The sequence below is a fragment of the Caretta caretta genome, chromosome 1, assembly GCF_965140235.1.
Source record: "Caretta caretta isolate rCarCar2 chromosome 1, rCarCar1.hap1, whole genome shotgun sequence".
In the NCBI taxonomy this organism is placed as follows: domain Eukaryota; kingdom Metazoa; phylum Chordata; order Testudines; family Cheloniidae; genus Caretta; species Caretta caretta.
In genome coordinates, this window is record NC_134206.1 from 36,350,208 (window position 1) to 36,377,045 (window position 26,838).

General features: G+C 42.2%; 1 protein-coding gene across 1 annotated transcript in view; it reads left to right on the forward strand.

Annotated features, from left to right (window-relative positions):
- AASDHPPT (aminoadipate-semialdehyde dehydrogenase-phosphopantetheinyl transferase) overlaps window positions 1–26,582 on the forward strand; it is a 64,449-nt gene extending 37,867 nt beyond the window's left edge. The window contains exons 5-6 of the mRNA XM_048844370.2: window positions 16,111–16,188; window positions 22,339–26,582. Of these exons, the coding sequence (XP_048700327.1) occupies window positions 16,111–16,188; window positions 22,339–22,497 (237 nt within the window). The 3' untranslated portion in view covers window positions 22,498–26,582. The remainder of the gene's footprint in view (window positions 1–16,110; window positions 16,189–22,338) is intronic.
- The last annotated feature ends 256 nt before the right edge of the window (window positions 26,583–26,838 follow it).

Below are 26,838 nucleotides of genomic sequence, written 5' to 3' on the forward strand. Positions count from 1 at the left end.
GGCGCTGCTTGTGGGAGGTTGGGGCCAGCAGCACCAGCTGCCAGGGGCCGCCAAGCAGCATCTGCTCCAGCCACCCCGGGACCACCCGCTGCTGAGACAGTCCCCAGGCGGCTAGCCCTGGAGCTGCTCCAGCAACGGCTGGTATAGCTGTCCCCGGGCCACCTGAGCAGCTGGCCCCAGAACCAGTTGCTTGGGTGACTGGTGTCAGCCACACTGGCCTGTGCAGAAGTCACGGAGGTCACAGAATCCATTACTTCCGTGGCCTCCCTGACAGACGTGGAGCCCTCGTCATGAGATATTGCTTTTTTCATGTGAGAGGGGTCCAGAGGAATTCAATGAAGTGGTTTGAGTCCTTCCTGGAAGGATGCACCCAAAGGGTGATGATGGCAAACTGCATTTGTGCTCCCTCCCTTATATCCCACAAGGATCAGTTCTCTTTTTGGTCTTATTTAAGATCTATGTGTAAGCTAGTAGAACTTGAGACTCAGATGCCACCAATATAAAGATAATACAGAGCTTTTGCTATTTTTCAGCACCTCTGATAATACTGGTATCACTGAATTGGCTCCGTGCTTGGCTAACTTTTGCTCACGCATGGAGAACAGCTGATTGAAGCTGAACCTGAGCAAGATTTGAGGTTATGCTGGTGGGGAGAAGGAAACACTGAAGAATTTGCAGTCACAGTGCACTCGCCTTTGGTTTAAAATGCACACGGATGCCCTGGGGGGAGGGAGAAATCGCACTCCAATCTTGCCTTCAATAATAAAATAATGTAACCGACATTAAATATTTTTTTTAAATTGTCACATACATTTCTCTTTGTGGAGAGGAATGGAGAAAGATCCACATATGACAGATGCTAGTTATGTTGCTTAATACTTGAGCTTTCCAGAGGATGAAAATTCTGTTTTGCAACAACTTCTAAAGCTTCAAAAAAAGTTTCACTTCTGCATTGTAATGAAAACAAAACGTTTGGAACGTTTTCACAAAATAAATTTGATAGAAATGTCTATTTTCAGATTGAAAACCTCTCTCTCTGGTAAGAAGCGACCACAGAGCACTGAACGTCAGAGATTTTCCTGTCAAAAACTTAATTAAAATGGATAAGTCTCTGCAAAATATTCTGGCTTTGACAAAAAAATATATATATTTTGTCAAAAATGTGCTAACCAACTCCACTGAATACACTGCTGGAAGGCACTTTGATATGTACATACTATCACAATATAATAGGCAGTGTCTAAGAACTAGACTAGAATAGGCTTGGGCTTCTGTCACTCAGCACTTCCTGCTGAATACATTCCTATGTTAACTTGTATATTTTATTTTTGTTTAGGGGGTGAAAAATTAATCATGACAATAAAATCTCTCCTTGAGTTTTAAGAAAAATATCAAGTTACTTGTTCAAAAAATAAAATGCATTGCCGCCTAACCCTTTGGGCTTTAGACTTTTAAAAGCTAATTAGAATGTATACAAATATTTATCAGTTTGCTTTAAGAATATTTAAATTGAGCAAAGTATATTGTCTTGAATAATCATGCATATATGAGAATAAGTCAGACATTATAAAATCTAAACATTCCCACGTTTCCTTTATATAAAATATATGCAGTGAGCGTTTGTTACGCTACACTTTTGTTGAAACTCTTGTTTGGTATTCTCTTTTGGTGAAATCTCAAGATGTGCATTTGCGTAAATAGTGTTCAAGAATTACTGAACCAGTAGGAAGTTATTCAGAACAACTTTTAAATATTTTCCCTATGAGCCTTCATTGTTGTAGTTTTTTAAAAAAGCTTCAGACAAATATATGCAAAAGGAGATGGATTTATTTTCTGTTACATTTCATAGACATAAAAAAACCTTGAAACAAATCAAGAATTTTCTTAGAATAAAAGAGTGAGGGAAGATGTAATTGCTAAAAGCTAAATCCATTAAAGACCAAAAATTTTGAAAATGGGATTGTTAGTGTGGAAAAACATGCCAACTAAGTCTGTGCTTAAATGTCTGCAGTGTCTAGTTCAGCAGCTCTATGAAGAGATTAGTTCCCAAACTAATATTTTGTTACAAAGCAGCATTGGGCTACACAGGAATCACAAGCAAATATAAATATATCCATCTCAATGTGATTTTTGTGGTGGGCTTGATATATGTTAAATGTAAAATTTACATGCTTTAATCCCCAGGGTTTAAAAAAAAAAGTGTAAGCTTAGTAAAAGTCTGCAGGTGGAAAACACAAATTTCCAAAGTGCTCCTTACTGTTACTTTTACTCCAAAATGAAACCTGTTATAAACACTCCATTTAAAAGTGTCTATAGACTTCACAGAGGATTCTGCTCTTAGAATATATGTTCGGATAATTTTCTAAATGTAAAACCCTTCCACTTATGATGGAAAAACCTTTGTAAAAAGGGGAGTCTTGTATCAGACGTTGAGTAAGTATATTCCCTTCTGTTAGCTCATACTACAGCTAGGCTCCCTATATTCTTTCACCAGCCAGGATTATTACAGATCTGTTTCACCGTTGATGGCTTACGTACATCTCAGGACTTCTTAAACTTCATCACAGGGCTGCACTGTGACATTCCCCAGGGCACACTCTAGATTGCTGTGCCCCTTAACTCTCCACTCTGGGGTGCCTTTTACACTGCTTTGCTGTTGAACAGTAAACTCCTCCAGGCTCAGCTCACTCACAGTCACTAGCATGTACAGTCACTCCCAGCTGAGTACGTGAATGCAATGCCTAGCCATCCATGAATTACGCATAGGGTGACACCTGCATATCCCCAACCCCAGCCTTGCTCCCCAGAAATGTGTGTCTTATACTGTTCAGTACCCTCCTGGACAGTATAAGCTCATAGATAGTCTGTCATTCCAACATTGGGAATGATTATGCACCAGTCTTTGTTCTCTCAAGCAGAGGTTTCCCTAAACACTTCAGTCAAACACACTGGCTTAGATAAAGCTATAAAACAAGTTTATCAACTAGAGAAAGAGAGAGAGATTTCAAGTGATTGCAAGTGGTAAGGCATAAAGGTCAGAACTGGTTACAAAAGATATAAAAGGGTAAGCATGCAAGCTAATTCTTAGTCTTTACCAAGATAATAGGCTTAAAAGCAAAAGGTTTGTCTCAGTATGAGCTGAAGTACATTTCACAGGCTGTCCCCCTTTCCAGCATGGGCCCCACTCCCCTTTTGTTCAGTACTTTGAGTCGTCGTCGTCATTATGAGCAGAGAAATGGAAGAAGAAGGGGGTGGCTTAGGATATTTTTTTCCCCTGTCACGGGGTCACTCACCCTACTGGCGCGTCCTGCTGGGTGTTTTGGGATTTAGCTCAGTCCCAGCAGGCACGCCCTTGGATGGTGGAGGCTCTCCCATCCTCTCTTCCACCTGCAGACCCGTTACGGCTTCTTTCTCTCGGCATCTGCCTCATGGCACAGCCCTCCGGCCGTATCCCCATCCAGTTTCCCACCTTTCCAGGAGACTCCTTCAAGAGTCCAGCCACTCCTCGCAGCGGCTTGGCAGTCCACATCCAGGCTGCTCCTTCAGCAGCTAGTGGAGGTGGGCCCAGAACCGATCAGTACTCCGAGCCCCAGCCCAGGGCCCCTGCAAACAGCAGCTTCCTGCTGCCTCTTCCTTCCAGCTCACTGGGCCACTTCCCTACAGCCTCAGTTCCTTCTGCTCCTGCCTCTGGCTTCAGCTCCTTTGCCCTCTTCCCAGGGCCTTGAGCCTGTAAGTCCTGGTAGCCCACCAGGAGCCCTCTAGGAAGCTGGTGGTCTTCCTAGAGCTCCCTACAGCAGACTCCTTGCTCTCGTCTGTAGCTTCCTTTTATATGGTCTGGCTGGGCCCTGATTGGCTGGTCCAGCTGACACCCTAATTATCTGCAGCCACTGCCCTAATTGGCTGTTTCCCCTGCAGCCACTCCTTTGGCTGCCTGCTGCTCAGCCTCTCTAGGCTGGTTTTAACCCACTCAGGGCTTTAACCCCTCCCTAGGCTGGTCCTACTGGATCCCGGGAAGTGGGTGGGTGTCCCGTCACATCCTCCCCTTCTTATACTCCAACCCTTTGTGCTGGAATAATTCTTGCTGGGTCATGCGGGCAGGCAGTTCTATTTCGCATCTGAGCTCCAAACTGTCCTTCAGATGAATTGTAAATTTCTTGTTTACCTCCCCCCTGCTGGTGAATGTCGTGCATGATGGAGTGATTTAGCTTTTGTCATTGCCTTCTACTGTTCTCTGTAGATTGCTGCCCAGATCCCCTCCCACTGCTTTAAGGACAGTTCGTCCAAGAAAAAAAACTCTTTCTTACCTTACCAGTTTTCCCACTGAAAGTACCTGTCCTTTAGTTAGATATTAGCAAATGTGCTTGTTTGTTCTTTTACAAAGTGGATTGATTTTAAATCAAAGTTTTAATCATAATTTAAATCAACAAGCAGGAAACCTTGATTTAAATAATTGATTTTAATCTTGTTTTGCATTTGTACTTTTTAGTTATTTTCCAAAGAAAAGTTAATTTTCATTGGTTGGTAACCATCAAAATATGTTTATTTGCAAACAAATATAGCCTTTACACTAAATTTGGTACTTTTGTGCTAACTAGGAGGATATGCTATCTATTTATGCAACTATATATCTTGCATGTATACATTAATTATGAGCTTATACATTTATTTAAGCAACTATATAGCTTAGTTTACATTTATTCGGATTCTTAATATTTACTTGTTAGAAAATGGTGAAATGATGCATTTCTTATTTACTAATTGATTTTTTTACCTATGATTTGTGTCAAACTATTTGGATAGAATTTCAAGTTAAATTAAAAATACACACAAAGAGCACTTAGTTTTATTTAATAAAAAATTATCTTAAATGTCCTGGGTAGACAAAAAGGTTTATCAAAAATTGTTTGCATTTAAAACGGATTTATTAAGCAAAGGGAGCATTATCTGTAGTTAATGAATTGAGCTGCTTGTTTCTGGTCACCATTTCCTTCAGGATTTTAGAAGTAGCAGATCTCACCCTTCACGCCTAGTTTTATTCATAATATGGAAGAAGAAAGCAAGATTTCCTGTTTTTTCAGCTCTCAACTGGTTTCTTAATTTTGAACGATGAACTAGTCATTAAATTGAATTAGCTGAATAAACTGAAATGAAAAAAATATTCTTTCTGCACCTGCAGAAGATGCTACTGCTGTCAAAAGATGAATTAGCACTCAGCAAACGGTGGTACCATGTGCTTAGCCAGTGACTTAGTGACTGTATTTCAAGGAATCCCTGTTGAGGTTACAGGGACAAACCATCCCGATGAGTCGAAAGAATAGTAAATATGGCAGGCGACCAGCTTGGCTTAATGGTGAAATCTTAGCGGATCTTAAACATAAAAAAGAAGCTTACAAGAAGTGGAAGGTTGGACATATGACCAGGGAAGAGTATAAAAATATTGCTCGGGCATGTAGGAATGTTATCAGGAGGGCCAAATCGCACCTGGAGCTGCAGCTAGCCAGAGATGTCAAGAGTAACAAGAAGGGTTTCTTCAGGTATGTTGGCAACAAGAAGAAAGCCAAGGAATGTGTGGGCCCCTTACTGAATGAGGGAGGCAAACTAGTGACAGAGGATGTGGAAAAAGCTAATGTACTCAATGCTTTTTTTGCCTCTGTTTTCACTAACAAGGTTAGCTCCCAGACTGCTACGCTGGGCATCACAAAATGGGGAAGAGATGGCCAGCCCTCTGTGGAGATAGAGGTGGTTAGGGACTATTTAGAAAAGCTGGACGTGCACAAGTCCATGGGGCCGGACGAGTTGCATCCGAGAGTGCTGAAGGAACTGGCGGCTGTGATTGCAGAGCCATTGGCCATTATCTTTGAAAAGTCGTGGCGAACCGGGGAAGTCCCGGATGACTGGAAAAAGGCTAATGTAGTGCCAATCTTTAAAAAAGGGAAGAAGGAGGATCCTGGGAACTACAGGCCAGTCAGCCTCACTTCAGTCCCTGGAAAAATCATGGAGCAGGTCCTCAAAGAATCAATCCTGAAGCACTTGCATGAGAGGAAAGTGATCAGGAACTGTCAGCATGGATTCACCAAGGGAAGGTCATGCCTGGCTAATCTAATCGCCTTCTATGATGAGATTACTGGTTCTGTGGATGAAGGGAAAGCAGTGGATGTATTGTTTCTTGACTTTAGCAAAGCTTTTGACACGGTCTCCCACAGTATTCTTGTCAGCAAGTTAAGGAAGTATGGGCTGGATGAATACACTACAAGGTAGGTAGAAAGCTGGCTAGATTGTCGGGCTCAACGGGTAGTTATCAATGGCTCCATGTCTAGTTGGCAGCCGGTATCAAGTGGAGTGCCCCAAGGGTCGGTCCTGGGGCCGGTTTTGTTCAATATCTTCATAAATGATCTGGAGGATGGTGTGGATTGCACTCTCAGCAAATTTGCGGATGATACTAAACTGGGAGGAGTGGTAGATACGCTGGAGTGGAGGGATAGGATACAGAAGGACCTAGACAAATTGGAGGATTGGGCCAAAAGAAATCTGATGAGGTTCAATAAGGATAAGTGCAGGGTCCTGCACTTAGGACGGAAGAACCCAATGCACAGCTACAGACTAGGGACCGAATGGCTAGGCAGCAGTTCTGCGGAAAAGGACCTAGGGGTGACAGTGGACGAGAAGCTGGATATGAGTCAGCAGTGTGCCCTTGTTGCCAAGAAGGCCAATGGCATTTTGGGATGTATAAGTAGGGGCATAGCGAGCAGATCGAGGGACGTGATCGTTCCCCTCTATTCGACATTGGTGAGGCCTCATCTGGAGTACTGTGTCCAGTTTTGGGCCCCACACTTCAAGAAGGATGTGGATAAATTGGAGAGAGTCCAGCGAAGGGCAACAAAAATGATTAGGGGTCTGGAACACATGATTTATGAGGAGAGGCTGAGGGAGCTGGGATTGTTTAGCCTGCAGAAGAGAAGAATGAGGGGGGATTTGATAGCTGCTTTCAACTACCTGAAAGGGGGTTCCAAAGAGGATGGCTCTAGACTGTTCTCAATGGTATCAGATGACAGAACGAGGAGTAATGGTCTCAAGCTGCAGTGGGGGAGGTTTAGATTGGATATTAGGAAAAACTTTTTCACTAAGAGGGTGGTGAAACACTGGAATGCGTTACCTAGGGAGGTGGTAGAATCTCCTTCCTTAGAGGTTTTTAAGGTCAGGCTTGACAAAGCCCTGGCTGGGATGATTTAACTGGGAATTGGTCCTGCTTCGAGCAGGGGGTTGGACTAGATGACCTTCTGGGGTCCCTTCCAACCCTTATATTCTATGATTCTATGACTTCCACCAGTTCAGTAGTTTGACTTTCTTTAAAACTTCAACAGCAAACATGTACTGCTTAATAATAATTTTGTATTTAATTTAAACTATTTAATGTTTTCTAATGAATAGGATTTAACATAGGTTGTCAGTTTCAACTTCAATTTTAAATAGATTTATTTAAAGAAAACCCCGGTATTTAATTTAAAAGTAAAAAAAAAATCTGATTTAAATTAAATTCAGTTTTTCTTTAAAAAAAAAAAATCATTGATTTTTATCCACCTTGTCGGGTTTTTTTTCAGTTAACCAGAATTTAAAGATACATTTTTAAGTGCTTTCTGCATGTGGGAAGAGTTAGAATGTTTCCAGACTCAAGTACAGAGGGGGGAATTCCCATCTGTTTGCACAGATCATAGAATATCAGGGTTGGAAGGGACCTCAGGAGGTCATCTAGTCCAACCCCCTGCTCAAAGCAGGACCAATCCCCAATTAAATCATCCCAGCCAGGGCTTTGTCAAGCCTGACCTTAAAAACTTCTAAGGAAGGAGATTCTACCACCTCCCTAGGTAACGCATTCCAGTGTTTCACCACCCTCCTAGTGAAAAAGTTTTTCCTAATATCCAACCTAAACCTCCCCCACTGCAACTTGAGACCATTACTTCTTGTCCTGTCCTCTTCTACCACTGAGAATAGTTTAGAACCATCCTCTCTGGAACCACCTCTCAGGTAGTTGAAAGCAACTATCAAATCCCCCCTCATTCTTCTCTTCCGCAGACTAAACAATCCCAGTTCCCTCAGCCTCTCCTCATAAATCATGTGTTCCAGTCCCCTAATTTTTTTGTCTTCCGCTGGACGCTTTCTGATTTTTTCCCACATCCTTCTTGTAGTGTGGGGCCCAAAACTGGACACAGTACTCCAGATGAGGCCTCACCAATGTCGAATAGAGGGGAACGATCACATCCCTCGATCTGCTCGCTATGCCCCTACTTATACATCCCAAAATGCCATTGGCCTTCTTGGCAACAAGGGCACACTGCTGACTCATATCCAGCTTCTCGTCCACTGTCACCCCTAGGTCCTTTTCCGCAGAACTGCTGCCTAGCCATTCGGTCCCTAGTCTGTAGCTGTGCATTGGGTTCTTCCGTCCTAAGTGCAGGACCCTGCACTTATCCTTATTGAACCTCATCAGATTTCTTTTGGCCCAATCCTCCAATTTGTCTAGGTCCTTCTGTATCCTATCCCTCCCCTCCAGCGTATCTACCACTCCTCCCAGTTTAGTATCATCCGCAAATTTGCTGAGGGTGCAATCCACACCATCCTCCAGATCATTTATGAAAATATTGAACAAAACCAGCCCCAGGACTGACCCCTGGGGCACTCCACTTGACACCGGCTGCCAACTAGACATGGAGCCATTGATCACTACCCGACAATCTAGCCAACTTTCTACCCACCTTATAGTGCATTCATCCAGCCCATACTTCTTTAACTTGCTGACAAGAATACTGTGGGAGACCGTGTCAAAAGCTTTGCTAAAGTCAAGAAACAATACGTCCACTGCTTTCCCTTCATCCACAGAACCAGTAATCTCATCATAGAAGGCGATTAGATTAGTCAGGCATGACCTTCCCTTGGTGAATCCATGCTGACAGTTCCTGATCACTTTCCTCTCATGTAAGTGCTTCAGGATTGATTCTTTGAGGACCTGCTTCATGATTTTTCCGGGGACTGAGGTGAGGCTGACTGGCCTGTAGTTCCCAGGATCCTCCTTCTTCCCTTTTTTAAAGATTGGCACTACATTAGCCTTTTTCCAGTCATCTGGGACTTCCCCCGTTCGCCACGAATTTTCAAAGATAATGGCCAATGGCTCTGCAATCACAGCCACCAATTCCTTTAGCACTCTCGGATGCAACTCGTCCGGCCCCAAGGACTTGTGCACGTCCAGCTTTTCCAAATAGTCCCTAACCACCTCTTTCTCCACAGAGGGCTGGCCATCTACTCCCCATGTTGTGATGCCCAGCGCAGCAGTCTGGGAGCTGACCTTGTTAGTGAAGATAGAGGCAAAAAAAGCATAGAGTACATTAGCTTTTTCCACATCCTCTGTCACTAGGTTGCCTCCCTCATTCAGTAAGGGGCCCACACTTTCCTTGGCTTTCTTCTTGTTGCCAACATACCTGAAGAAACCCTTCTTGTTACTCTTGACATCTCTTGCTAGCTGCAGCTCCAGGTGCGATTTGGCCCTCCTGATTTCATTCCTACATGCCCGAGCAATATTTTTATACTCTTCCCTGGTCATATGTCCAACCTTCCACTTCTTGTAAGCTTCTTTTTTATGTTTAAGATCCGCTAGGATTTCACCGTTAAGCCAAGCTGGTCGCCTGCCATATTTACTGTTCTTTCGACTCATCGGGATGGTTTGTCCCTGTAGCCTCAACAGGGATTCCTTGAAATACAGCCAGCTCTCCTGGACTCCTTTCCCCTTCATGTTAGTCCCCCAGGGGATCCTACCCATCCGTTCCCTGAGGGAGTCGAAGTCTGCTTTCCTGAAGTCCAGGGTCCGTATCCTGCTGCTTACCTTTCTTCCCTGTGTCAGGATCCTGAACTCAACCAACTCATGGTCACTGCCTCCCAGATTCCCATCCGCTTTTGCTTCCCCCACTAATTCTTCCCGGTTTGTGAGCAGCAGGTCAAGAAAAGCTCCCCCCCTACTTGGCTCCTCTAGCACTTGCACCAGGAAATTGTCCCCTACACTTTCCAAAAACTTCCTGGATTGTCTATGCACCGCTGTATTGCTCTCCCAGCAGATATCAGGAAAATTAAAGTCACCCATGAGAACCAGGGCGTGCGATCTAGTAGCTTCTGCGAGTTGCCGGAAGAAAGCGTCATCCACCTCATCCCCCTGGTCCGGTGGTCTATAGAAGACTTCCACCACTACATCACTCTTGTTGCTCACACTTCTAAACTTAATCCAGAGACACTCAGGTTTTTCTGCAGATGGGAAACCAAAAGGGAAAAAAAATAAAGCATCAATTAAATTCTCTTTTGAATCAAGCCCTAGTGTTCTTGGTAAATTCAGAAATGATGTTATGTGTAATAGAAACAGCAACCTCTTTAGGGAATAAGTAAACATAAATTAGGGGATTCAGAGAAAAATTGTTACAATAGCATTTGTTTACAACAAAAGCCCCATTCTGCCATTCTTAAATTGAATAGTACTTTGTTGCAGAATTGGTCCCATTAATTTCAGTAAGATTGCTTGTGTTAGAAATTACAAGTATAACCAAGATTTTTTTCTCTAACTTTCCGTAATTGTAAAAATGTTCTTGTATTTTATATTTGGTGGTGAATACCAGGTTGTGCCCGCTACAGATACTCATCCCCAGTTCCATCTTCCTTTAATAAGGGATTCACTAGAAAAAAATCACTACATTTTGTAGTGATTATTTCCCAAGTGCATTTCAGATATGTGGATGATAGATTTTTAACTGTGCTGAACTGCAGCATAGAGAAAATTTTATATACTAAATATTTAGTGATCATCCTTCTTCAGTCTTCATTCAGTGTATGTGTGATACCAAATTCTGAACTTTGAGCTGTGTTTAGAAGCAAGATAGAAACTGCAGTGAAATGTTGGGTTTGAATTAAAATAATAAAAATTTCTGATAATATTAATTCTGTTGATTGTATAGAAGGTATAGAATTCAGTTAGCTCATTATTGTGCTAACACAGGTAAGTATCAATGACAAATTTTTGTTGCTAGGGTAATCAGATATAACAGAATACACATAGTGAGCAGTTCTGTTGGAACAAGATGCCATTTTTATGTAAGCATTTTTCAGAGTAGAACTGCATTTCTGAGTGTGCTGGGAGTTGGGTTCAACTAACAGGTTGTGGTCCTTTTCAAGCCCCAGCAAGCACTAGAGTCAGAGCAGTTCAAGGAGCACTTTGCTTCTGTTCAGAGGTGCAACAAATAGTGCTCCACAGCACATCTCCTGGTTTGTCAAGAGGAATACTGACCTGCACTAGTAGGAGCTCTGTTGCAGAGGGGTACTCCTTTGCTAGTCTCCCTATTCATCCTTAGAATCATAGAATATCAGGGTTGGAAGGGACCTCAGGAGGTCATCTAGTCCACCCCCCTGCTCAAAGCAGGACCAATCCCCAGTTTTTGCCCCAGTTCCCTAAATGGCCCCCTCAAGGATTGAACTCACAACCCTGGGTTTAGCAGGCCAATGCTCAAACCACTGAGCTATCCCTCCCCCCCCTTGTTTAGTTTCATGGTTTTATGCCTCCATCAAGGCAGGATTTAGCCTATAAGTTGGCTTCCTCTTCATATGCATTAAGTGAGGTAACAAAATAAGAAAAATATACATATTACAGGTAATACAGGTGGCATTGGACATCAATAACAGCCAGTTACACAGACAAGATATGGTAAATTCACATGTATTCACTGAGCAAAACTTAGGTTGCTGTTCATTTGTTTTAAAACTACAATGTATTAGATTTGGGATTTCCAGTGGACTAGAGGGTACTGGTAAATGCATTCTGCCATGTGTTCTAAACTCATCAGCCTTTCCCTCAAGGACATGTAGGAAACGAAAGGGGAGGGGTGCGAAATGCGGTGATAAAATCTAGACGTACAGTAATTTAACAGTCTAGACAAACATGAATCTTTGCTACCTTATGGAGCCTTATAAATTCTTGAGCAGAAGTTGCTCAAACAATGAATTCTCATAGACAGCCATTTCACCTTTCCAAGAAAATTACAGCTGTGTGTGCTGATGATGAGGCCTGATACATCTGCAACAGAAATCCTTCTGCTTAACTTATTTTTCAGTTTTGTGTTCAAGGAGGGAGTAGAAAACAGGAGAACATAGTATAGCACTTCACTGTAGGCAAAATGGATCAAAATATAGTGTTTTCATTCAAGAGGGCAAATTTCAAATATGCTACGGCTCCCTCACTGTTGTATGTACTATTGAAGATTGGTAGCTTTTTTTTTTTCTTCCATTTTAATCGTAGCCAAAATTAAAGCTTTTATTTTACAGGTGAGAACAGCGGGTAAGCAGATGCCAGTGATTTAGTCTTTAGGCCAAGAGTGGGAGGTTCCATAATTCCTATGTATCTGTTAATAGAAGACTCTGTTTTCTCTGGGAATATATCTTTCAGTTTATGCCATCTCTACTTCACTGTTCAAACAACTTGAACTCTTATTTCACTCTGAAGTATAAATTTTCAATGTGGGTTTAGACCTTAGCCCTATAGTTTTGAAATTATTAATTGTATTATTTGTTGAAACATAAATACTTAAATTTACTTTGAAGTGTAGATTTTGATAGTTTTTTAAAAGAAGAAAAATATCACCTTGAAAATCATTTTGTGAATCATATAAATTGGAGTAATCTTGAAGTGTACTGTGTCGGGTCCCTGTGTGAAACATTTAATGTCTGAATTTGAGGATCTCTCTCAAACAGTGGTTTTCAACCTTTTTTCATTTGCGTATTCCTAAAAAATTTTGAATGGTGGTGTGGACCCTTTTGGAAATCTTAGACATAGTCTGCAGACCCTCAGGGTCCACAGACCATAGGTTGAAAACCACTGCTCTAGAATAAGAAACATTTTGATTCTGCATTCTCAGTTTATATTGGGACATCATGATGTGTAAAACAGAGTTAATTTAAGTTACTGAATAAAAAATTTGCAAATTTCAGTCTGAAATTCTGAACTCTGCTCTGATAACAATGTTTAAGTAGACAAAATGAACCAGTTTCTAGAAATCAGTGTCTGATTGTATCCCAGTCATTTATTGGGACAACCAAAGTGGTTAAATTGAGTAAAGGTTTTTTGACAGGACATACTGAATAAGAGATTAATTGTTAAAGCTTCCTCGGTAACTGTTTCCCATTGTGCACATGTATTACAATATGGTCTATTTGTCATCTCACCGTATATATGCAGTAATGCAAAATGATAATATGTGCTTCCACAGTTGTAGAAAAATGGGTAGTTTCTTTGTGGTCCTTTCTGTTTTTCTGAATAGCATTTCTGTTCTCCAGTGTGGTATGTCATCAACCAATGAAAAAACGTTCTAATGCATACTAGTAAACAGACAAACTTAAGCTGACTGAACTTGACTGAATTTTCTTATCTTATTCAATTTTAAACTTAATACTATATTGGCAAGTATTTTTGCATACTGTTTCATTTAAAATATACATAAAGGAGAAGTTAAATATATGAAAATACTTAAGTGAATTTACGAACCGTTTTTAAAAAGTGAGAAGTCTTGTAGAGACAGAAATGTAAAACAAAAACCTTATTTCAGCCTTTACTTACAGCATTGTTACTATCACAAAATCATTCTAGTGAGCATTGGATAGTGTCTGAGATCAAGGGTGTTGCTGCTTACATCTACCCCAACTAATAAGAAAGGCAAGCATCTCAACTTCTTGGGAAGGAAAGTCTTTTCTGTCTCTTGCCTGCAATTCAGGGTAGCCAACTATCAAGTACGGATGCCTAAATATGGCTTCCTGAATGATGCAAAATTTGCAGACTTCACTGACAAGCTTCCACATCAGGACAGAGCTCAGTTCCATGTTCTCACAGAGGAAGGCCACATGGTTGCCAGGAACATTTCAATAGCGGTAGATGCAGCAGATACATATTTCAATAGCTACCACAATTGTAATGTGCAGGGAATCATGGCTTCATGCTTTGGGGTTTCCCAGGGAGGATTCTGAACACCATGGAGGACCTGCCCTTCAGTGAGACTCATCTGTTTAATCACAAGACAGACAAGTCTTTACACACCCTGAAGGAATCCAGGGCCACCATCCACTCCATGGGAATACATACACCTGCCCCAAAAAGAAAATTTCATAGGCAAGTCACCCCACTAGAGACAGAGGATTCAAAAGTCTCATTTCCTTGCACATTCCGCAGTGATTTCTTCATATCAATCCCAGTTCTTGGCTAAACATTATTTTTGACAGGAGCGCAAGAACTGCAAAACAGACCTAACAGTTTGCACATATCCTTTGGGGATTGTCTAGCACTCTTTTTCCATGCCTGGAGTGCAGTAACAGACAAATGGGTGCTAAACATCAGCCATTCTGGCTATACAATAGTATTTACATCTCTCCCCCTCCAGATCCCCTCATGAGAGTGGATTGCCACTCTTGTGAGGAGATTCTCAAAGAAGAAGAAGTAGAATCCCTATTGCAGCAAGGAGTGATAGAGCAGGTTCCTCTTCAGTACCAAGGGAAAGATTTTTACTCAGTGCACTTCCTATTACCCAAGAAGGAGGACTGCTGGAGACTCATTCTCGATCTTCACCATTTGATTCACAAACTCAGGTTTCACAAGGTCACTTCGGCATCTGTAATCTCATCCCTAGAGAAGTACATGTGGTTTACAGCCCTTAACATGAAGGATGCAGTCAGATTCATGATGGGCTCCAACCTCTTTCAATACAGAATACTCCTTTTCAGCCTTGCTACCGTCCGAAGGTCTTTACTAAGGTATTCTCTATAGTAGCACCAATATCAGTCGTTGTGGCTTCACTGTCTTTCTCTGTCTTGACAACTGGCTTCTCATCACCAGGACACGCCAAGACGTCAGCTTGTCAACTTCAGAAATGCTACAACTTTTTTCCTTCTTTTGGTCAGTATAAACTCTAAAGACCTCACCCCAACGCAGACTGTGGACTTCATCTGAGCATCCTTAAATTCAATCATGGCAAGGACTTCCATGCTGATGGACAGAATCCAGGCGATGAACAATCTCAGACCAAGTCAAAAGCAGCTGTTGAGCACATGTCAAGATTTGTCTATCCCTCTGGGTCATATGAATTCACACATTTACAACATGCTGTTTGCCAGGCTCCACCTTCTTTGCCTGCAGACGTGGCTTCAAACAGTGTACTCGCCAAACCTTCAGTCCATTACCACCATAGTAACTGTCCCTGTGAAAGTTGTTATCTTTGCCACAGTGGAAGAATCTCCACTAGATATGTGTGAGCATTCCCTTCCTTGCCTCTCCACTGAACGGGATGATCATTACAGATGTGTCTCCCTGTTGCGTTTGGGAGCTCACATGGACAACTGCACAGTGCAGGGCACCTGGACATCTCAAGACTCCAGGATTCACATCAGTATTTTTGGGATTTGCAAGCCGCTCAAAGGGCTTGTGAAGCCTTTCTCTTTTTCATTCAAGGACACCTTGTCCTCCTAATGTTGGACAATATCATGACCGTTTTTCACATGAACAGATAAGAAGAAGTGAGATCCATCACTTTGCATGCAGAAGCAGTCAATCTATGGAACTGATGCATCAGCAATCAAATCACGCTCCTACTAATTTACATTCCAGGGAACCAGAACATGCTAGCAGACTCTCCCAGCAGACATTTTTGCTGTAGACTATGCTTGGGAGTTGCACGATTCTGTCTGAACAATATTTTCCCTCTGTGGGTGACCCCAACAGGGACCTGTTCGCCTCTCAAATGAACAGGAAATGCAGTGTATACTGCTCCAGCGGAGCCTTAAGTCACCACTCTCAGGATGATGATCTACTTTTTCCAGGGTCAGACTATCTGAGATATGACTTTGTTCCATTACCACTCCTTCCTCGAGTCTTACGGAAGATTCGGCCCAACAGGGTACAAGTCACTTTTAAATGAGTGATGTTTTAAATTACTTTAAATTACTCTTTGTTTTTGCCCTAAATTCCGATATATATCCCTGTATTCTATTTCAGACATATAGTAATGAAAATTAATATTAATATACTATCTTTTATTTTTTCTTTTTTAGGAAACCCGGTTGGATGATCTCCATCATGTTGCAGTAGCTCTGGGGAAACCAGAAGTATTTGTACAGAAGGATTCTAACGTAAGATGTTTTGAGTTTTGGTCTCTAAAATAACTTGCCGTATGAAATGAAATAAAGGTGTTACACAATTTGAATAGAATACTAAGTATTTTGGTCATAAATGTCATTTTTCCCTGTCCTAAAGCACAAGCTTTACAATGAGCATAATGGCTTTACCTATCAAGAATCATGGAGAACAGCTAGTCAGTGTCACTCCAAAGGAGTTAATCTGCCAATTTCACTTCATTTGGTTCATTCATCCTGGAAACAGAATTCAGCTCATGTGGCTTCTCTAGTCTGACTCACCTTTCCCACCTTCAGTAGATGTCCTAGAAGTGCAACTCTTTGGAGTCTCATACTTTAAAAATTCAGCCATAAAGGGCAAACAACTCTTCCCGATCCACAGCTTGTGGTGTTTGTGGGTCTGGTCTCAAATCTTTCGCAGTCATCACAGTGATTAAGTGCAGGGGTTGTATGGTCTTTTATGGTGCTCAGTCCACCTCTTTGTTTCTGTTTAAATCAACAAAATTAAAGGATGTTTTATCTAGGAACAAAGATTGTAGGTCACAGTTATAAGATGAGGGCTTGTATCCATGAATACAGTTACCCTGAAAGGGAGTTAGGGGTCATGGTAGATAACCAGCTGAGAGTGAGCTGTCAGTGCAGTGCTGTAGCTAAGAAGGTGAATGTGATGCTTAGATATATAAGCAGAGGAATGTCTAGTAAGAATAGGAAGAGGTGGTGTTACCTCTGAGTACGGCATTAGTAAGGGCATTACTGGAATGCTATGTCCAGCTCTGATGTCCACATTTCGAAAAGGATGTCGCAAACTTGGAAAGGGTTCAGAAAAGTGCTACAAGAATGATTTCAGGTCCAGAAAATATGGTTTATAGTGAACAGCTAAGGAAGCTCTCTCTCTGTTTCTCCAAGAGAAGGTTGAGGTGACTTGATCAGTCTGCAAGTTTTTACATGGGAGAGAGACTTAGGATAGTAGACAGACAGCTCATTAATCTATCAGAAAAAGGCATAAAGATTGAGTGGTTGAAAGGTGAAGCCAGACAAATTCAGACCGGAAATAGGTGCAATTCTTTTTAATAGGGCCAATAATTAACCAATGGAACAATTTACTTAGAACTACTTACCTAAGGATGTGGTGGATTCTCCACTTGAAGTCTTTCAATCAAGACTGAGTATCTTTCTCAAAGAGATGCTATAGCTCATGCAGAAGTTAAGGGCTGTTGCAGAAATTATTGGATGAGGTTCTTTGGTCTGTGTAGTGCGGGTGATCACAATAGATGATCATAATAGTCCTTCAGGTACGGATCACATGGCATGTATGTATGTGCCTCATATGTATGAGATTGGATTCTTTTGAAAAGCAGTGTCGGTCGGGGCCACATATGACCCACTGTGCCTTTTCCTTCTCCCATGCAAGGGCATAAAGGGTGGAGCATCCGGAACCCCCTCTTCTTACTGTCCATGACAGAAAGATGGAATCTAGTGAGTGTTCAACCCACTACTTATACAGAGCTTCAAACTCACCCTTTTCTTGACCGATTTGGTGAAGAGAATCTATAGTCACCTTCTTATCCCCTTATTAAATTAATTTGGGCATTCCATTTTTTAAAAAAAAGTCCTCTCCCACCCCTCCACACACCCCTTTTGTTAAGCAGAGTGATGTGTTTCATGTTAATATGGCAGACCCTAAGCCACAAGGTTTCAAACCCTGCTTGTCCTGTGATGTTCTCATCTCCTCTGCAGATGGACACAACCATTACCTCTTCTTCCCACGGGTATAGCCGCAAATGGGCCTGGGTGTGCGACGGTCCACCCACTTAGCATCCAGGCCCACCTATGTCTGAGCAGGGGTGTAGTGCTGCCACAGTGGCCCAGAGCATCACTTGGGCACCTGAAATCCAGGACAGAGCTATGCGCCCACCCTTCAGAAAGCTATGCTCTGGCAGCTCTGCCATGCCATTTTCTGAGCTGCCCCATGTGCGTGCCCAGCTCAGCAAGTGAAGCCCTTTGTCTGGGAGCACTAGGGCTAGGAATAGGGCGTGACATCAGGGGAGAAGCTGAGCTAGCACAGTCTGTCATTGCCCATCCACCTGAAAGTCAGGGCCCACCCAAATTTCCACTCCTAGCTACGCTACTGCTTCTGCCTTGGGGAGAACCACATCTCAGACAGGTGAGAAGTGTGTCAGTCATTTTCTTCCAGGATGCGCAAACCGAGGAATGTGAAGCTCAAGTTACATCTTCTTGAGCAATCCATGTGTGTCAGTTCAGACCCTGAGGAAATGACAGCTGCCAAAGTGGAACCAAAAGAGTTTGGATCGGAAAGTGCTCCCTGGAATAGGCACCAGAGCCTGGGATCAGGCAGTGGAAGAAAGGCAGTGAAAAGGACACTGGCAACCTCAGCACAGGCAACCTTAGTGCTCTGGCAGCCTCAACGTCACAACTGGTGCCTACACCCTGATCGTGGGCGAGTGATGCCAAGAAACAGTCCCACCTGGAGCATAAGCGCAGCTCTGAACAACAAAAGGACCATTGCACAAAGAGCACATAAAATATCACTCCTCCGGGGGCAAAGCCTCCAAATCCTCCACCAAGGCAGGAATAGCATGGGGGGGAGGAGCCCTGGTACTGCTCTTGGTATTCTTGACCGAACCAATGACAGATCCAAGATACACCTCTGCAGAGACTCATAGATCCAGTGCTCCTAAGTGGTGATCAGAATTAGATATGATGCAGAGGCCACATCACCACATGGCACTCATTTGAAGAGAGTGATTCATTGTCACCCTTACCAGTTTACTCCTCCTCCCCAGCTATAAGCAGGGTTGCCTCTCCCGCGCCTTCGGAGAGCAACTCCAGTTACCTGAGGCAGAACCCCCTTGCCAAATGCTCTGCTTCAGGTAAAACAGGAGTAGCACTGAGCCCACTGAGCCGGCTGATCAGCTGGCACTGGGCCAGTACCCCCATGACATGCTCTCTGGGCTTCGCAGGGGACTATTGTTGCATATGTCTCAGAGCACATCTCCCCATTTGTGCATCCAGAAAGAGAAGAATATTTCACTCTCCGACGAATTTGGCCAGATCTCCAATACCAGAGCTTGATGTCAGCCACCAGGAGATGGAGAAAGTGGAAGGCCAGCACCAACCCCTTGTGACGGGTTCCCTCCTCCCCCTACCCCCAGGATGCCACCTGGAACTGGGGTACTACTGAGCCACCTGACCCACCAGCCTGGGCTCCCTCTCACACTGTACTGCTATGACAAGCTGCAAAGTCCTCCAGCCTGCACTTTCACCAGCATTCACACAGGTAAGGACACACCCAGCTGCAGTTACACACAGACTTTCTAACCACCGGCTTCCAAGCCAAGGACCCCAGAGCAGTACCATCCTGCTCTGGTCAAATCTAGCCAGTATATATACCCCACCTCTTCCTCAATGTGAAGAGAACAATGCACGCTTGTGGTAACCAAGCAGAGATTTTCCCCAAGTCAGAGCTCACTGATTTAGATTAAACCAAAAACAAGTTTATTAACTACAAAAGATAGATGTTAAGTGATAGCAAATAGATCAAAGCAGATTACCTAGCAAATAAACAAAAACCACAAACTAAGCTTAATATACTAAATAGATTGGATATGAATTAGCAGATTTTCACCCTAACTGATGGTACAGGCAGACTTTTAAATTCTTAAGGCACAAGCTACACTTGCTTTGCAGCTTGGAATCCCCAGGTGTTTCATACACAGGCTAGAAGAATGGGGTGCGGTGTCACACCCCTTTCTCCATCTCAGGGGTCATCTTCGTCATGAGACAGTAACACCAGCTCCTATCCCAGTGGTCAACAACTTCAAATGCTTCTAGGAGTTCCTAGCAGACACCCTGGACATCAAAACAACAGTCAGACCAAAGAAGACCCTTATGCTGTTTTGATATTCTCAATATAACTACTGAAGTCAGAATTGCCTTTCCCATCTATGAGAGCATACTAGAACCAGCTAAGGTACCCTGGCCACTCTTCCTGCCTCCTCTAAGTGAATGGAGAAAAGAGACCAGGTATCCTCAAAGGGCTTTGAGCATTTTGTAGCCACCCAAACACAGGGTTCCAAGTAGTGTCTGCAATCCAGGAGAAATCAAAAGATACTCCAAAAAACAAAAACCCGAAGAAATTCAACCTGTTTAAAGTGTATTCCTCATTTCAGCTCCCAGTGGTGAACTACCAGGCCTTGTTCATGAACTATGACTTTCTCCCCGAGAGTGTGTCACTCCCTGCCTATCAAACTCCCTTTCAGGAGCACAGGGAATAGCTAAAAGGAATAATAAAAGAAGGCCAAACTGTTGTGAGGATGGTACTACAGCTGGCCATGGATGCAAATGACATGGCAACAAGGTCAGTGGCCAGGGCCATCACAATGAGATGGACATCTTGGCTGTTAGCTTCCAGGGTACCCCAAGAAGTGCAAGCCACCATCGAGAACCTGCCCTTTGAGAGGATGGAACTCTAAAGACTCAAAGGCTGTGTTAAGGTCCTTTGGGATTTGCACCCTGGTTCCTTACCAGAAACTTTGAGTGTCAGCCCCGGCAGGGACTTCATACTCTCATGACCACAAGCTGAGTACCTGCCTCAGAAAATATCCAGGTATTCCAGGAGAAACCCGTTGACCTCCTCCATCACACACCTGACACAGTCACAGAGCCAACAGGCTTGACAGGAGTGTTGAGAGTCACACTGGAGTTGATCCTTGTCTGCCTTGTCCATTTCCATGGAGCTTGATCGACCATTACATTAGACAAATGGGTGTAAGACATCATTGCCCTCGGCTACTCGATTAATCCACACATTTCCCTACTTCTCCTCCTTCCCCATCCCTCTTCCAGCATCATTCTCACAAGATCCTGTTGCAAACAGAAGTGTCCTCATTGCTTCATCTAGGAGCCATAGGAACGGCTTCTGCTCTCCATAGTTCTTTATCCCAAAGAAGAATGGGTGTCTTCATCCTTTCCTAGACCTGAGGACGCTCAACTAATATGCTGCCTCAGATTCAGGATAGTAATGCCTCCATCATTCCATCTCTGCAGGTTGAGAATTGGTTCATGGCTCTCGACTTGCAAAAGGCATACTTCCACATAGCCATCCATCTGGCCCACAGGTAGTACCTAAGATGAGGCCCAACCATTAGCCAAACTAGGTACTGCCATTCAGCCTATCCACTATGCTGACAATCATTACAAAATGCCTAGTTGTGGTTGCAGCACACTTGGGAAGGCAGGGCAGTCATATCTACCCTTACCTGGATGACTGACTGATCAGAGACAGGTCCCAGCAAGAGGCAGCAAGGATCCCACTGTCCCTCCTGGTGAAATACAAAGGTAAAAATAATATTTTATCCTATTGCAAATGATAGACTTCATAAAAGCTACAGTAGACTCCAGATCATACAGAGTGTACCTGCGTGAGAACCACTTCCTGTTGTTGCAATCACTGCTACTTGAGATAAGATCCCATCCATCTACAATAATAGGGATATTCCTTGTGGCATTCAGCCATATGTCGGCACATGTATGTGCCCCTGGAGCTCTGGGACAGGCCTGTTTACTCCCCAGCAAGGCACCAAATGCATAGGAATGTTGTGGTGCCAACTCATGCCCCACAGGGATGGTCTCCACTTCACCGCCATGTGTGATTTTTTTCATGGGAGCATCAGCAGACGCAGGGTGCACACATTTCCATGACCAATACTGCTGTTTTAGAAGAATCTGATCTCTGATGTATGAGGCATATACACACCTACAGTGGGATCCACACGAATGACAACATTTCAAAGAACCAGAGTTACTGAAGGATAAATAGCCCTTCTTTATAGGCCTTAATATTTATGAATTTTAGATTCCCTGGCACTTTTTTCCTTTTCCATTTTATTCTTTTATTTTATTTTATTCACTAAAACATCAGTCTCTAGGACTATATTATCTGCATCCCCACTACTGTGCATCTTAACATATTTAAGGTTAATTTTTTATCACATCCATATCAATCTGAACATTTTAAAATTATTCTTTTTAGTATTTACAACAGTTTAAACTGGTTTGGGTGGGGGAGAGGGAGAGGAGTGAAATTTGTCCATGCTTCCGACTTACACTAAAATGTATTTTCCTTAGGTTCTTCCTAAAGACCTGACCCAGCCACAATTCCAGGTATTGACTTTTGATGATTTAGTTGCCGCTGGTGTTCCTATAGCACCTGAAGACCCTACATACTGGGATAACTTTTGTTTCAAACAGGAGTGCCCAGCACGCCAGAGTACTCATTCAAGATAAGACTGCGTTTCCAAGAAAAGAAACTGAAATCTTTCAAAGACCACACATTGTTAGTCTGCGAAGCTTAATTTGAGTGTGTGTATCCATTTCCCCTTTTAGACCAAGATTTGGTTTCCCAGCCTCACAAACCTGCCACCTTTTACCCCCTTTCCCATATGCTGAGATCATGTCAGGCTAAAGAAACTGTGAAGTAAAAGATCTAAATTGACCCTGCACCTTTTTTTCATTGTGTAATTTGCCTCTATGATTCTCATATCTCTATGATTACTCACTGCCAATAGCAGTGAACAGAGCTGCATTAATGCTGCTCTTGATGAGGAACAAGTATTTAATATTTAAAGAAAATGTGTTTTCATAATTTCTGCTGATGTTTAAGTGATATTATTTTGCCTCTCTCTCATGAAATCATAATTTTATTCCAAAGTAGCTGGGCAAAGCCAAAGTAAAACAGTTGGTTAATGATGATGGTACTATTACTTCATAGCAAAAGTTCTATGTAAAATTATCAAACTTATTTGAAGTTAATGGATCTACAGCTGTGTAAAACCAGTTTGAGAGTGTTCTAAGTCCTGGGCTTTTGGTGAGGTATGTCACACACAGTCAGCCGCCTCCTCAGAATTATCTGTACTGATGAATCTCTCCACTAATAGTATATAGTTTGCCTCTCCTTTAGATATCTCATTCCTCAGAAGTGGATACATGCCCTGCAGTAGTTCTGCGTTTCTGGACCCATATTTGCATCTATGTTCTCTTTATTTCTGGGGACTGCTATTTTTTAAATACATAAGCAGTGTGTGCCCTTTTCCAAGCAGGGCTGCAGACCTGGAGCTGGGGGATGTAGAGTATTGCATTGCCATATAGACTTCAGGGAGACTTGGGAGAGAGCAATAGGTGCTGGAAGACAATTTCAGACTATTTGTCTTGTCCTTTCCAAAGAATACTTTTTCCCTTTGTGTATCCTCCTTTTTAATCTATGAAGTGTGGATATTTGAGGTCATTTGAAAGGTGCAGGGAATGGATACTGACCAGAATCATTACTTCAGAATAAAAGGCTCAATTCTCTTCCAATTGTAGTCAAACAAAATTCATGTTGACTTCAGTGAGAGTAGGATTGTGCCCAAATTGGCTGTTGCCCTGCATTCTGATTGGGTGAAGGCCTGCTTGTATTATAACCTTTAAACTTGCACCTCTGATATAGGATTTGAGGCAGAAAGGAAATGGGTTTTATGGTCTTACAGAAGCTCCCATGCTGCTGATGTGGATAATCACTTCTTCACGCTCAAATAATACCTGTTAAAATTATCCTTTTGCCCGCTTTTACAGCATACTTTTTAATTGAGCCATTAATTAATAAATAATTACATAATTCTCTCTGTCATTACAGCTTTACCCTGTAGGTAGGAGTGAATCTGAAAATTAAGAATTTGTAGTACTGAAAGTGTAATGATCTTGGGTTAGGAGTCCCCCAGGGGCCAAGGTTATTCTGTTTAAAGTCAAGGGAAATTTCTTAATGGAGAAAACCAGCACTAAGTCCATTATACCCTGCTGATTATAAAATTTTAATTTTATTTGCTAAAATAATAGCTGTAATAAGGATTTGTTGATAGATGCTTTTTTCCAGACTACAATAGATGTTTAAAAATAATCCTGTTTATTAGTTGTTGGTCTTAATTGTCACTGCTGCTGGTGTTTCAGACCAAACTGAGAATCCAGTGCTTTTTATCAGTCCGCACTGCAAACACTAAGCCCCATTGGCAAGTGCATAATAAATTTTATCATCTGCAGTGAAATAATTCGCACTGTTGTAGGTGATCACATTTAGGCATGGGAGTTAATCCTGATAACACCTCTTTTGGCTGGCTAATAACTAATAAGGTTGTCCATTTTCAAGGCTGTATCTGTAACAAGAAAGTTTAGAAACTTAAGGGTTGGTACTCCTCCAAACTCTCCCACCACTCACCCCCCAAAAAAGCATTGATTATGAAAGACCAGGCAGAATCACTAGGAAGACTCCAAATCCTCACAATACACAGATTTCCTTTACAGTTGAATTTCTGTTGCTCTGGGTAAAAAAACAGGATTAATCTAACTTTTGCAAATTTTATCAAGCAGTAATGGTAAGAGATAGTGTTGGCTTGTGGAAACTCAGATGAGTCATATGTATCTACAATTTCAGATCTTAGCACTACTGATAGAATTATTTTACATTCATATGCACCAAAAAGGAGCAATCATAAGGGTATAAGAGTTTCACATGTCTATACACTAAGATCTTGTAATACCCTGGGTATGTGAACAATTATTCTCACAATCATCAGAATTGCTTTCTGAGCATATACTACTGCTGTAAATAATTATTTAGAAAATAAACTGAATCTCTTCTTTAAACAGTGTTATGCATAACAGTGTTATGCTAGACAAATTGGAGGATTGGGCCAAAAGAAATCTGATGAGGTTCAATAAGGATAAGTGCAGGGTCCTGCACTTAGGATGGAAGAATCCAATGCACCGCTACAGAATAGGGACCGAATGGCTAGGCAGCAGTTCTGCGGAAAAGGACCTAGGGGTGACAGTGGACGAGAAGCTGGATATGAGTCAGCAGTGTGCCCTTGTTGCCAAGAAGGCCAATGGCATTTTGGGATGTATAAGTAGGGGCATAGCGAGCAGATCGAGGGACGTGATCGTTCCCCTCTATTCGACATTGGTGAGGCCTCATCTGGAGTACTGTGTCCAGTTTTGGGCCCACACTACAAGAAGGATGTGGATAAATTGGAGAGAGTCCAGCGAAGGGCAACAAAAATGATTAGGGGTCTAGAACACATGACTTATGAGGAGAGGCTGAGGGAGATGGGATTGTTTAGCCTGCAGAAGAGAAGAATGAGGGGGGATTTGATAGCTGCTTTCAACTACCTGAAAGGGGGTTCCAAAGAGGATGGCTCTAGACTGTTCTCAATGGTATCAGATGACAGAACGAGGAGTAATGGTCTCAAGTTGCAGTGGGGGAGGTTTAGATTGGATATTAGGAAAAACTTTTTCACTAAGAGGGTGGTGAAACACTGGAATGCGTTACCTAGGGAGGTGGTAGAATCTCCTTCCTTAGAGGTTTTTAAGGTCAGGCTTGACAAAGCCCTGGCTGGGATGATTTAACTGGGAATTGGTCCTGCTTCGAGCAGGGGGTTGGACTAGATGACCTTCAGGGGTCCCTTCCAACCCTGATATTCTATGATTCTATGTGGAGCACACATTAAAATCAACATTATGGTCATGTATAGAAGAGTTAGTGTAATTGAATATCCAAGGTGAAATCCTTAATATTGCTGTAAATGATCTATCTATTTAATGCTTTAGGGCTAGATTTTTTAACTTCGTTCTTTACAGAAATACCATGGTACAAATTGTCATAAATGTGTTTAACTTTGGCATATGTCTGTGGTTTTAAAGTGTCTTATGTAAAGATTATAGTTTAGTGACAGAAATACTTTTAAGACACTTTGCATCTGTGTGAAAAGAGCGTTATGTTGTCATTTGACATGAGTATATGGCTGTACGAAGTAGGTCATATGACTCAAGCAGGCTTACGCTATCAAGATTTATCTTCTTACTATATTACAGAAGCAAATGGGCTGAAATAATGAACACGTTAGCTAAAGCTAACGTTGGTTTTCAGTTTTTCAAAAAAAAAAGGTGTAAAGCACTGATATGTTCACAGCTAACCACATTAACAAATCAACATAAAAAAGATGTTGCTAGAAAGACCTGGATATGAAAAAGAAATAAGCTAGAAATGAGGCTACAAATATGCACATGAGCATCATCTCTCTTGGAAAAACTACCTGTTGGATGATGCTTCCCAGCTTTAGTGACCATGCACAACTCTGTTTACTTTGATGGTGTTTGTTCATGTTGTTTTTTAGTTTGTAACATCCTTGGGGAAGTAATCATGTTTTTGGCATATGTCATGCACATTCTGTACAAAGTTTTAATATCCAAATATTGTAAATATTCTACATTGTTATGTACTCTTACATTAATGAGAAGTTCTAAGGTTTTTGTTTATTGAAATAAAAACTTCTTCTAAAATTGAATTATTGTTCTAGCATTCTGGATCTGTTCTGCTGTTTTTTAAATAATAAAGGTTGTTTGCTTACAGCCAGACACCTTTTTGAGGTGACCTCTCAAGCTAAGTAGAGTTTGACTTGTGTTATTATTAGATAGGAGGTTTCCAAGGAACACCAAGAACCTGAGGCAAGTAACATTAGTGAGTCAATAGGCATAATGCTGTGCTCTTAATCAGTATTGAATCTATGCTAGAGTACAGGACAGTATGGTGCTGGAGGTGGC